General features: G+C 39.1%; 1 protein-coding gene across 1 annotated transcript in view; it reads right to left on the bottom strand.

Moving 5' to 3' along the window:
* Positions 1-14,682, bottom strand: part of LOC128700871 (Golgi to ER traffic protein 4 homolog) — a 64,060-nt gene that overhangs the window by 3,045 nt on the left and 46,333 nt on the right. The window contains exons 5-7 of the mRNA XM_070087009.1: positions 14,544-14,682; positions 11,763-11,909; positions 5,406-5,557 (exon numbers count right to left, since the gene is read on the bottom strand). Of these exons, the coding sequence (XP_069943110.1) occupies positions 5,406-5,557; positions 11,763-11,909; positions 14,544-14,682 (438 nt within the window). The remainder of the gene's footprint in view (positions 1-5,405; positions 5,558-11,762; positions 11,910-14,543) is intronic.

The following is a 14,682-nucleotide window of genomic DNA, read 5'->3' as shown; positions in this document are numbered from 1 at the left end:
GTCATCCTACACTGAATGTTTTCTAACGAATTTATGTCCATTCTGTAATATGGAGACCAGAACTGAGCTGCATAATCTAGGTGAGGCCTTACTAATGAGGTATAAAGCTGCAGTATGACCTCTGGACTTCTGTTGCTTACACTTCTTGATATAAATCCCAGTAATCTATTTGCCTTATTACGTACGCTTAGGCATTGCTGTCTTGGTTTAAGGTTGCTGCTCACCATAACCCCCAAGTCCTTTTCGCAATCTGTATGGCTAAGTTCTACATCATTTAACTTATAAGTACTAGGGTTATGGGCACTCCCAAGCTTCAGAACCTTGCATTTATCTACATTGAACTGCATCTGCCACTTTTCTGACCAAGAATAGAGTTTGTTTAAATCCTCCTGAAGTTCCATAACAGCTACGTTTGAATCAATTATCCTACCTATCTTTGTGTCATCGGCGAATTTGCTCATATCACTAGTAATTCCCTCATCAAGATCATTGATATATATTATAAACAACAACGGGCCCAAGACTGATCCCTGTGGAACGCCACTTGTTACAGATCCCCACTCGGATTTAACCCCATTTATGGACACTCTCTGCTTCCTGTCAGTGAGCCATGACTCGATCCACGAGAGCACTTTTCCCCCAATGCCATGAGCTGCCACTTTCTTTAACAGTCTATGGTGCAGAACTCTATCAAAAGCCTTACTAAAATCTAAGTAAATAATATCAAATTCTTTATCGTGGTCAACAGCCTCAAAAGCTTTACTGAAGAAAGTTAATAAATTAGTTAGACAAGACCGGCCTCTTGTGAATCCATGCTGAGTATCATTAATCAAGCTATGCTTATCGAGATGGCTTCTTATAATCTCAGCTATAATTGACTCTAGTAATTTGCCTACAATTGAGGTCAGGCTTATTGGGCAGTAATTTGACGGTAACGACTTGTCCCCTGTTTTAAAAATAGGAATTACATTAGCCATCTTCCACATATCAGACACTACACCTGTTTGAAGAGATAAATTAAAAATATTAGTTAATGGTTCACAGAGTTCCATTTTGCATTCCTTAAGAACCCTTGAAAAAACCTCATCAGGACCCGGCGACTTATTTTGCTTCAGTCTGTCTATCTGCTTCACAACCATTTCACTAGTGACTGTCATGTTACATAATTTATCTTCTTCTAGCCCACTATAAAAATTAATTACTGGAATATTGTTAGTGTCTTCCTGTGTAAAAACTGAGAGAAAATAATTATTAAAAATCGAGCACATTTCATTCTCTTTGTCAGTAAGGTGCCCATAGTTATTTTTAAGGGGACCTATCTTATCTCTAACTTTTGTTCTATAGACCTGGAAAAAACTTTTTGGGTTAGTTTTAGAATCCCTAGCAACTTTAATTTCATAGTCCCTTTTAGCTTTTCTTATCCCCTTTTTAATGTCCCTCTTAATGTCAATATACTGATTCATAAGATGACCCTCACCTCTTTTGATATGCCTATAAATTCCTTTCTTATGCCCTAGTAGATATTTGAGCCTATTATTCATCCATTTTGGGTCATTTCTATTTGATCTAATTTCTTTATATGGGATAAACGTTCTTTGAGCAGCATGTATAGTGTTCAGAAAACTGTCATATTGATAGCTCACTTTGTTACACCAGTCAACAGATGATAAGTGTTCTCTAAGCCCATCGTAATCTGCTAAGCGAAAATCTGGGACTGTTACTGAGTTATCGCTACTATCGTACTTCCATTCAATGCTAAATGTAATTGATTTGTGGTCGCTAGCACCCAGTTCCTCTGAAATTTCTAAATAATTAACAAGGGATTCATTGTTTGCCAAAACTAAGTCAAGCAGGTTATTTCCCCTTGTAGGTTCTGTCACAAACTGCTTCAAAAAACAATCCTGAACTACTAAGAAGTCGTATGATTCTAAATTCCCAGTCAAGAAATTCCAATCAATATGACTAAAGTTAAAGTCTCCTAGAATTACTACATTATCGTGCCTTGTGGCCTTAACAATTTCCTCCCATAGTAGTCTCCCTTGGTCCCTATCTAAGTTTGGGGGACGGTATATCATTCCTAAAATCAGTTTTTCATGCCCCTCTGAAAATTCTATCCAAACAGACTCTGTATGTGTTACTTCAGATTTAATACCCGTTTTTATGCAACAGTTCAAGCGATCTCGGACATACAATGCCACCCCACCCCCCTTCCCGATACTTCTATCTACTTGGAACAATTTAAAACCCTGAATATGACATTCCGCAGGCATGTCCCGACTTTTTGAATTAAACCACGTCTCAGTTAAGGCAAATATATCAATGTTACCTGCACTAGCAACTAATCTCAACTCATCCATCTTATTCCTAGCACTATGGCAATTAGCATAATAAACATTGAAAGACTCTCCTTTCTCTTTACCCTTCCTGCTCATTTCTGTTTTTCTACTAAACCTATTACTGTCCTTATCACCCAAAGTCCCTGGCTATTCAATATCTACCTCGTTCTGCTTATTACTAGTTCCCCTAGAACTCATAATATTACTACACTGGGACTTCACTGTTTTCCTGCCAAAACCCATACCACTAACTATTCCTAGTTTAAAGTCCTAACTGCTCCCTCCACTGCAGTTGCCAGTGCTACCACCCCAGACCTAGATAAGTGAACCCCATCCCTGGCATACATGTCATTTCTGCCATAGAAGAGGTCCCAGTTGTCAATGAATGTTACCGCATTTTCCTTACAGTATTTGTCCAGCCAGCAATTGACACCAATTGCCCTGGACAACCATTCATTTCCAACTCCTCTCCTTGGCAAAATACCACATATGACAGGGTTCCCACCCTTACTCCTAATTATTTCTATTGCTGACCTATACCTGCTAATCAGGTCTTCACTCCTACGTCTGCCAACATCGTTGCCTCCAGCACTGAGACAGATAATAGGATTGCTCCCATTACCTCTCATGATGTCATCCAGACGGCTAACAATATCCTCCATCCCAGCCCCAGGAAAGCAAACTCTCCGTCTCCTACTCCTGTCCTTCAAGCAGAACGCCCTATCCATATACCTAACTTGGCTATCCCCAACAACAACAATATTCTTACCTTCCTTGGTGTCGTTCGTCGTGATGTTCCCAGTAAATAACAAAAAGGCACAATACCGTGACTGGAACGATACACAAATAACCCGCACATAAAAGACAGAAGCTTACGACGACGTTTCGGTCCAACTTGGACCATTGACAAAGTCACACTGTGTGACTTTGTCAATGGTCCAAGTCGGACCGAAACGTCGTCGTAAGCTTCTGTCTTTTATGTGCGGGTTATTTGTGTAATGTTCCCAGTAGTCGACTCACATTCGTCGGGTAGCACTGAGAATGTATTAGATGTTTCCACAACAGTTTCCACGGCAGTCTCTTTCTTCTTCATCGTTTCTACCTTTCCATTCGTCTTCTTGATCGTCAACTTCGTTCCCTGCTGTCCAGCCACTGACCAGTTTCCCTTCTTGACCTGAGGACTCAAAACAGGAGGACTACTACGAATCTTCTTGTTTTCCTCGGTCAGTCGCCGAATCTCCAACTTCGCCATCTTCAATTCTTCCTTAAGCTGTTGGAAAAGTTGCTCGATGGAGGGCATCTTGCTTCAATTCGTAGAGAGCGCGCAAACAGGTCTTCACAGAGCTAAGTACACGTCAAAATTAAGAGGTACTTTTGGGCCACAGTAAACCATGGATAACTGAAACTGCAGATACCGAATCAGTGAATACAGGGGTTCTATTGTATATAAATATACAAATTATACCGGTAATTGTTTTTAACATGCCAGCCATCTCCCACCAAGGTAGGGTAACTTAAAAAAGAATAAAAACTTTCACCATAATTCACTCAAGTGAAGGCAAATGATTTTCATGCCTTGACAAGTCAATTGAGTGTGAGCATGATAACATTTATGAAGAAATTCAGGGAAACAGGTTAGTCAGACTCAAGTCCTGGAGGTGGGAAGTACAGTTCCTGCACCCTGAAGGAGGGGTAGAGATGTCTCTGGAAAGATAGTGAAAGCATTTCTTCTTCAGATCACCCTGCCTCAGTGGGAGACAACTGGAGATAAAAAAAAAAGGGGGGGGGGGTTGCCAAACCTATAGGGGTCATACAGTGATTAGGGGAATGGATGGCAATCAAGTTCGATTCAGTCAGTTATACCTCATACAGTGGAACCTCAAATATCGAACTTAATCCGTTCCAGGAGTTAGTTCTAAATCTGAAAAGTGAAGCAATATTTCCCATAAGAAGTAATGGAAATAAAATTAATCTGTTCCGGAAACCCAAAAATATTCACAAAAAAAAAAATACATTTTATAGAGATTAATTATAGTTTTAAATACACACAACAAATATAGTGTTCAATTAGGTATTAATAAATTCAAATAAACATATAAAATAACATTTTATTTATCTTTATTGAAGATTGGTGATGGTATCTAGAAGATAGGGAGGAGGAGAGAGGGAGTTGGGGTTAGTGTTTGGAAGGAGAATCCCCCTCCATAAGGACTTCGGGTATCAAAGCCCTCTCTGGGGTTACTTCCCTTCTGTCTTTTAATGCCACTAGGACCAGCTTGAGTGTCAATGGATCACTGTCTCACAAAATAACTGTCCACAGTCCTCTGTTTCTGGTGCCTCTTTAAGATTTCCCTAAAATGGGACATGGTTCTGTCACTGAACTTGTTGCAAAGATGGCTTGTTTCAGCTTGCTCAGGGTGGTACTTCTCCACAAACATTTGGACATCATTCCACTTCAACATCATTCCACTTCTGTATTATTTCCTTCTTCACATCTATGGTGTCTCTCACTTTCTTTACCACAGGGGTACCACTAGCAAGTTTCTTTGGGCCCATTGTAGCTTATTTCACAGTCCCACAAGCACTAAACACAGTGAAATAATCGTAAAATGTTTGAATGAGAGCGCAGGTTAGTGTTCACTCAAGCATCAACAAAATCAGACTGGCTCACGGCACCTGCATGCGGACGCAGACAGAGCGGGCTGCTGGACAGGTCCGGTACCTGGCGGTTTGAAAAGAGGGACGAGTTCGATAATAGGGACAAAGTTGGTTTGAAAAGAGGGTTCTATTTTCGAAGAGTTCGATAAGCGATACATTCGAAGTTTGAGGTTCCACTGTATGTATTTGGAAAGGGGGGGGTACTTCATAAAGTGAAATAAAACACATCATCTAAAGCATGATATGAAACACCCAAGTCAAATTTTTTTAATTAAAGGGCCATCTCCCTCCCAGACACGGTTACTCAAAGTAGAAAACACTTTCTCTTTACTATTTAAGCATGTGACTAACCACAAAAAAAAAAAAAGGTAACAAAGTTCATTATAAATGCCTAACTGCATTAATCCTTACCAAATATATTTCCTGGCCCATGCTGGGGTCTAGGTGCTGGTAAATTGAAGAAAAGCTGTCCAATGCGATCCAAGTACTCTCGGTAAGTTGGATCTCTCTTTAAACTAGGCTGATACTGTTCACACAGAACTGTAAAGTAGGCCACCTTTCCACTGCAAAATAAAAATGACTGATTAAAGACAGGGAAAGCAGTTACCATAGTATTCTTTTTATTATTAGCACGTTGGCTGTTTCCCACCAAGGCAGGGTGGCTCAAAAAAGAAAAACTTTCATCATCATAATTCACTCCATCACTGTCTTGCCAGATGTGTGCCTAAACTACAGGTACAAAACTGCAACATTAACACCCCCTCCTTCAGAGTGCAGGCACTGTACTTCCCATCTCCAGAACCCAAGTCCAGCCTGCTGGTTTCCCTGAATCCCTTCATAAGTATTACTGTGCTTACACTCCGACAGCATGTCAAGTCCTAAAAACCATTTGTCTCCATTTGATCCTATCTAATACGCTTGCTGGAAGTCCAAGCCCCTTTCACACAAAACCTCCTTTGCCCCCTCCATCCAACCTTTCCTAGGCCGACCCCTACCCCGCCTTCCGTTCACTACAGATTTATACACTCTCCAAGACATTTTATTTCGTTCCATCTTCTCTACATGTTCGAACCACCTCAACAACCCCTCTTCAACCCTCTGGATAATAGTTTTGGTAAGTCCACACCTCCTCCTATTTTCCAAACTACAGATTCTCTGTATTATATTCACACTACACATTGCCCTCAGACATGAAATCTCCACTGCCTCCAGCCTTCTCCTTGTTGCAACATTCACCATCTATGCTTCACACCCATGTAAGAGCATTGGGAAAACTATACTCTCACACATTCCCCTCTTTGCTTCCATGGATAATGTTCTTTCCACAGATTCCTCAGTGCACCACTCACTGTACTGTATAATTATTGGAAAAGGGGGTAATTTGACAAACATTTTTAAGTACAGTAAAAGCGAAGCAAGTGGCAGCAGACATGCCGATGAGTAATTACTTATTTGTAACGAGTTATCTGATTCTGTGAGGGTCGACCTTCAGTTCTTGGACCCACTCCTTAGCTTTTGATAAACAGACAATTTCAGTATCATGTTTAGTTTTGAACTCGTGTAGTCAGCACATCAAATGTAGTGCCTTCCAGTGCTTTACTATACTTTCTTAGATAAAATGCTTTCCAAAATCTCTGGTTCATTTTGGGTGTATAGTTTCCATTTGTTTCTTTATCCTGAATCCTCTCAAAGCATTTGTCTTTATCAATCATATATTCTAGAGCATTTTGTATGCTAAAATCATGTTTTCTCCAGTAAAGTGAGATCTAATTCATGCATACCTGTGACCAATTTTGAGGGTTCTCCACCCTTACAATCTACTCTTAAAGTCAAGTTTCCTCACTGATCGCCTGGTCAGCTAGGCTACTGCTAATAAGTGTCCCACACCCATCATAGCTTAACTGAACAGGCACATGGAAAAGGTAGTAGTTGGGTCATGTCTCTTAATTCTTGACTCAGCTCTGGCAGTCTAGAGACATACTGTACCTTGAGAGCCTTATCTAGTATTTGGCTAGGCAAAAATTCCACAGTGATAATGTTCAATAAAAAATTACTGTGCAGAGTTGTGGTACAAAGCATTTTGAAAGAGTCTTTGTTCAGGTTTCTGAAGACCATCTTTATTATTGCTATATGGTACATCTGTTACATCACTTGATGATTCAGACCAGACCTAAATTACAGTGGAAACTCTGTTTTCATATGCCCTAGATGGAGAAAATTCTCTTTAAAATGTAATTTTTTTTTTTAATATTTTTGGGTGTTTGGAATGGAGCCAATTAATCCATTCCAGACACCCAAAAATATTAACAAAAAATAATTTTATAGATAATATTCTCCAAGAATTTTCTCCAACTAGGGCATAGGAAAACCAAGGTTCCACAGTATAAAGAAAATATTACATAAAAAAAAAAAACTACAAACAAATACAGAGAAAACTAAAGATAAGTGTATAGTGACTATGTAGAAGTTTGCAAAATTTACAAACTTCAACTTAAGTCACTATCAGTAATCCTGCCAGAATGCAAAACAATGAACAAGCTTCCATTTTTACACAGTTAAATTTTCACATTATTATCTGTTTATTGAACCCTTTGAGGGTCAAGACCCCTGATCCTTAACTCACTCTCCAGGTCGGAAAAAACAATGATAGAGAATCTTTTCCTGATGGTAATGACACCAAAATTACGAAATTTGATGGAAAACTTATGAAATTACGCTCTTGTGAAATTAGAGATATCAGCGATATTTATGCATCGGTGATATTGCCCACTTTGAGCTCTATTTTCAGCCAAATATATTGTTCCAGTCGACTAAAATCATAGCTATTTCGCCAGAACTCCATTTGTTCTATCGATTGAATACAAGAAGCCGCCCATTTACTGATTTCAACTACCCAACAAAGTGGTCAGAATTTGGCAATTTGGCCAATTTCACACAAACTTCAAAAGATATCAATTTCAAAATTATTTTTTTTTTTATTATCACACTGGCCGATTCCCACCAAGGCAGGGTGGCCCGAAAAAAAAAAACTTTCACCATCATTCACTCCATCACTGTCTTGCCAGAAGGGTGCTTTACACTACAGTTTTTAAACTGCAACATTAACACCCCTCCTTCAGAGTGCAGGCACTGTACTTCCCATCTCCAGGACTCAAGTCCGGCCTGCCGGTTTCCCTGAATCCCTTCATAAATGTTACTTTGCTCACACTCCAACAGCACGTCAAGTATTAAAAACCATTTGTCTCCATTCACTCCTATCAAACACGCTCACGCATGCCTGCTGGAAGTCCAAGCCCCTCGCACACAAAACCTCCTTTACCCCCTCCCTCCAACCCTTCCTAGGCCGACCCCTACCCCGCCTTCCTTCCACTACAGACTGATACACTCTTGAAGTCATTCTGTTTCGCTCCATTCTCTCTACATGTCCGAACCACCTCAACAACCCTTCCTCAGCCCTCTGGACAACAGTTTTGGTAATCCCGCACCTCCTCCTAACTTCCAAACTACGAATTCTCTGCATTATATTCACACCACACATTGCCCTCAGACATGACATCTCCACTGCCTCCAGCCTTCTCCTCGCTGCAACATTCATCACCCACGCTTCACACCCATATAAGAGCGTTGGTAAAACTATACTCTCATACATTCCCCTCTTTGCCTCTAAGGACAAAGTTCTTTGTCTCCACAGACTCCTAAGTGCACCACTCACTCTTTTTCCCTCATCAATTCTATGATTCACCTCATCTTTCATAGACCCATCCGCTGACACGTTCACTCCCAAATATCTGAATACGTTCACCTCCTCCATACTCTCTCCCTCCAATCTGATATTCAATCTTTCATCACCTAATCTTTTTTCAAAATAGGGTCCAGAATAAACAAGACATATTCCTGGCACTAAAATAGCATATTCTCTGTTCATTAGTCGTGTCTCCAGGCCCCTCTTGCTTTACATTTTGAATTTTTACTCTCACAAAAACAGAAGATTTACTGTTATGCAGACTACCACATTATTGTAAAAATGGTATAAATAATGTCAGTGCACTTGTGAAATAATATTAGACTCACCAGTTGATGTGTATTGGACGTGTGGCGTGATTTGTTTACTTTTGAACATTGGCAAAAATCAAACATTTCCACTATTTTGAGCTCAATTTCAAGGTACCTTTCATCATGAAACCAATCAAAATCATCTGTATTTCTGTAATATATCTTCCATTCTATCACACAAGACCAGGAAAATACCATATGAAAATACACTGCAAGGTTACTATTTTAAATAAAAAACACGGTAGTTTTCTCTCATTATGCACTGCGTGCTGCAGTATTTTTTACACTGCGCATACTGACCATGCAGACCCATTCTCTCACACGCAGGTCTACCAGCTTTCTCCTGCTCGATTTGAAGGAAATAGAATTTTGGTATATAAGTACGGTACTGACCCTGGCTCTCAAGTCATACATGTACGGTACCAACACGGAAAGGGTTAACCCTTTCACTGATGACAGCCCTTATCACAATCCTGCTCTCAGTGTCAAAAAATGTATATACATTGGAACCTCGGCTTACGAATTTAATCCATTCTGTGACCGTATTCGTATCCTGATTTGTTCGTATGCTGAGTCAATTTTCCTCATTTAAATTAAATGAAATGCAATTAATCCGTTCCAGCCTCTCAAGAAGCATGACAAAATAATTCTAATATCAACTCTACGGCTTAGTTATCTATCACAATTCATCTAATATGACATAACAAACAATATTAATAACATAGAAACATGATACATACTCTAGAATGAAAAAAATAGGACATAATATGGCAAGTGATGCCGACGCCGGCAGCGGCAGAAAGCATCCACCGTTTACTCTCCCACTCTAGTATCTTCCAAGTCTATAACCCCACACCTAGCTTTGTGTTTATCTATGATTAGTGGTGATGTTCTTACATATGTAACCACAGGTGTGGTCAAGACAGATGTATATATAGGTGAAGACGTGATAACTGTGGCCACAGTGGTAATGGTGGTGGCGCCGGCAGCGGCCACAGTGGCTGTCAGGGGTGAACTGAGGCTTGCTTTTATGCTTCAAGGGAAATTATTATTATTATTATTATTATTATTATTATTATTATTACTTCTTTTCTTCTTCTTCTCTTCTTTTCTTCTTCTTCTCCTCCTCCTCTTCTTTTCTTCTTCTTCTTCTTCTCCTCCTCCTCTTCTTCTTTTCTTCTTCTTCTTTTCTTCTTCTTTTCTTCTTCTTCTCTTCATCTTTTCTTCTTCTCTTTTTCTTCTTCACTTCTTCTTTTCTTCTTCTTCTTCTTCTCTTCTTTTCTTCTTCTTTTCTTCTTCTTCTTCTTCTTTACTTCCACATATCCAAAACATTGCAGGTGTAAATGTCCACCTGTCAGTGTGTTTGTGACAATTTGAGTACAATTTCAGTACCTATTACTAGTGTCAGAACAAAGATTGGTTATGAAATTACAAGAACTACGATAAATTGTAATTATCAGAACATAAAAATTATATAAAATAACATGAAAAAATAGAAAAGGTATATTGGCAACATTTCTGCAAGCAGCAGGACTCGATGTTGCTGTCATGTGAGCATCCAGTGCCAACTTCTCAGCCTCATATCTCTGTAAGTACTGACCCTAATTTTTTTTTATCCTATAACACTTAGAAAAATGTGCTCTTTATTTTCATTAAAAAAAAAAAAAAAAAAAAAGTTTTTTTATTTTTCAAAATATTTGGGGCACTGGGGTAGTGAACGTATATATACGTTTGGACCGGTTACGGGTTTCTGCGATCACTAGTTATCAAGATACAGAGGCATGAAGTTGACAGAAAGTGAACCGCTTGCGGCAACATCAGCGACTGCCTCTCAATCAGTAATATTGTTTTTACTTTTATTCTATTTTTTCTTTTCTTTTCTAATATTTATTTTTTCAAGTAGCTTTTGTGACCTGTGAGACCAATATAATGCATAATGTATATACATGTATATCCGCTCACTGTATGTAACACAATAACTGCACAAACATCATTATAATGTTTACATAACTTGTTTACACAAACCCATGCTGCCTTCCACACCCATACCGTCCCCCACCCCCACCCATGCTGCTTTCCCCAACACTCACACTGTCTTCCCCACCACCCATGCTGGAAATAAGTCACTTTAACTTTTCTGGGATATCCTAGGTTCTTTACACAGGCTGCAATGTATGATAATCTATGTAACTGTATTTGTGTATACCTGAATAAACTTACTTACACACCATCTTCCCAGCCACCAACACCAACTCACCCACCATCCAAGCTGCCTTCCCCACCATCCAAACTGCCTTCCCCACCATCCAAGATGCATTTCCCAACACCCAAGCTGCCTTTCCTTTGCACTATCTGTATCTGGTATCCTGAGCATTGCTTTTGGTCACAAACTCCTCAAAACCATGAAATTCATCTTCACTGACACTTAAATCTGTGTTAGAACTATCACTTGGGAAGAGAAGAGTCCCAAATTCACCAGGGAGTGAGATAATTCTTACTGCAAGGCATGGTATACAAGGACTACTGAAATGATGCTCCCACAATGAAATGTGGGTGCCCCGATTTTTTTTATACTGGCATACTGACCCAGCAGACCCATTCTCTCACATGTAGACAAGCTTTCTCCCACTAGATCTGAAGCTGCTAGAATTCTGTCATAGTACGTACTATGGCACCAACAGTGAAAGGGTTAATGCGTATGGTTCAAAAACCCACCTTTCAATAGTTGAAAGAAGTAGCCAAAGAAAGTTCAGAAGAGGCAGGAGGAAAGGTGGTCCACGCTGCTTAGTGATATTTGGATGTTTCTTGGTATAAGTCTCAAATACCTCTGATGCTGCCACCTTTTTCTGTAGACATAAGTACCTGCAATACAAGGAAACTACAGTTTTGTGGCTCTGCTTTTAAAATATTATATAAAATACAGTACCAGATAAGAGTGAATGGAGATGAGTGGTTTTTAACGAACATGTTGTTGGTGTGAGAGTAAGGTAACATTTCTAAAGGGCTTAGGGAAACTGGCTAGTCGAATTTGAGTCCTAAAGGTGGGAAGGGCAGTGCCTGCACTCTGAAGGAGGGTTGGGGATATTGTAATCAGAAGGTGATCTGATTACAATATCCCCAATGTCACCTCACTTCTGGCAAGACAGAAATCAAATGAATGATGGTGGATGTTTCCCTCTTTGGGTCACCCTGCCTTGTTCGGAGATGGCCATTAAGGAAAAAGAAATACAGTGGAACCCCGGTTATCGGCCATAATCCGTTCCAGAAGGTCAGTCTAAATCTGAAAAGGCCAAAAACAGACGTAATATTTCCCGTAAGAATTAATGTAAATACAATTAATCTGTTCCAGACACCCAAAAATATTAACAAGAAATATATTTTTTAAAGATTAATTATAGTTTTACATACAGAAAACAATGAGGAAATAAATATAAAGCACAAAATTTAATGATAAATGAACACTACATAAATTTATTGAAAAGACTTGCTGGGGTATTGAAGAAGGCAAGGAGGGGAGAGGGAGTTGGGAATCCATAAGGACTTCAGGTATCTAAATCCTCTCTAGGGTTACTTCCTTTCTTTGTCATTTACTGCCACAGTACATTCATTATTTACCTTAAAATATTTGTACATAGTCTTAATATTGGGCAAGAGGTGAGCAGTATTTATTTGTAGGAAGGCAGTGTAGGCAGTGGTAGATGTAGGTACACATATGTAGCCCCCCTGGGCTACACTACACAGCCATATTATTACCATGTTCACTGAGCTTAATCGTTTCTAACAACTACCCTTAGATGCCATCATAAACAAAGGGAGAAGTAATGAATAATTCATGCCGAGAATTGTAAACAAACATGTATGAAGGGCAGTGACTGCACCAGACACCAGATTCACAGTTTTCTCTAACTCTGAACCAGAGAAAAAATAACATTTACTTTCCACCTGATTCACCACCCGATAACACTGCATGTTTATATGCTATGTTTATATGCTATATGCTATGTAACGTGTTTCTTATATAAATTTGAAGAAAATATCATAGATTAATGAAAATGTCACCCTGCCTTGGTGGGAGACGGCCGACTTGTTGAAAAAAAAAAAAAAAAAAGTCTATATTAACCTAAAATAAGACATTTAATGTGCCCAAGAGTGATTATTATTAAACATACATCGCATATAAACATTGCATGTTTTTATATACTATGTAACGTATTTCTGTGGGCCCATGGTGGCTTATTTTGCAGTCACACTCAAACTACCACAAAAACAATGGATTATAATGAAATGTTTGGATGAATGCGCGGAATGTTGCTCACTCACTCAGACACACAGCCAGACTGACTCATGAACGCAGTCGGGTGGACACATCCAATATGGCTGATTTCTGAGTTGCCGGCTGAAATCTAAGAGAGAATTTCGGCCAAAAAAGAGGCCGAAATCCGATTTGGCCGATATCTGCATCAGCCGATATCCAGGGTTCCACTGTATAATACAGGTACATTAGGTTCCCAACCTATGATCAACTGAGTTCTGAACATCCGCAATTACGATTGAGGTACTTTGGAATTAATGATTTTTTTATGAATGTTGATCTACATGTGACATGAACGCTGCAAACATTCCAACAGAATTTTTTTACCATTATTTTTTCACCACATGCATTCGTATTTCATGGGGGTCTCTTGGGTTGTGGTGCAGCCACGTCTCATATGTGATAAACGGTTGACGTGTGGTAGCTCAGCTTACTCATGACACAACTCCTCAAACACTACAGCTGAAGCAAGCAATTACCTTCACCACTACCCTCTTACGTCATATGCCCAGGCACTTACTATCGACACCATAACAACAAGATGATGAGTATATGAAAAATGTACTGTCAGATACAATCGGAGGAAGGGAATGGCAAAGAGGGAGGTAGTAACGTGTCCCAGATGTAGTGAGAGAGATGGTAGGCATAAATGGGAGATTTAGAGAAAGGGCATGCAAGATAAGAAAGGATGTTAGAGAATGATAAAGGAAATAAGAGGAAAAAAAAACAAGGAGGAAGGAATGGGAAGCAAAAGGGGAACTCATGTGTTAACCACTGTTTTCAATTTTATTGTAAAAATTAATAAATTCAGATACAGAATATTATGTTTGGAAACACAATTATAACTTCAGTATCTATGGGAAAATAGGGTTCAGACACACATCATAAAAAATCTCAAAAGTATATCAGCATTATAACTGAGATTTACTAATTTTAAGAAATGGAGACTAAACAATAATACTGAACATATCAGCCATAACTTTTCTATTCTAATTTCATTGAGGTCAAACATAATAGCTCAACTGAAAAATGTTAAGCGAAATATATATAAAACCTAAAAATTATTTAATCATATAAGTACAAGAGTGATATTTATGGTCATGTACCTAAGTAGTGTATATTCTACAGAATAGTCTTCAGCTCTCCCACGTGAAATTAGATTTAACAGAAAAACAAACACTTACTGAAGGACGGCTTGAGTAAGAAAAAGATCCACTTCTGAGGGATAGCCTCTTAATAAATGTAGTTCAACCAGCATGTCTGCACACCCTCCTCCATCCTCAGACCTTAGGTAGTGGTATCGTGCTGACCCATAGTTTTTCT

Source organism: Cherax quadricarinatus, chromosome 20, assembly GCF_038502225.1.
Source record: "Cherax quadricarinatus isolate ZL_2023a chromosome 20, ASM3850222v1, whole genome shotgun sequence".
Lineage (NCBI taxonomy): Eukaryota > Metazoa > Arthropoda > Malacostraca > Decapoda > Parastacidae > Cherax > Cherax quadricarinatus.
This window is presented reverse-complemented; position numbering and strand designations above follow the sequence as displayed.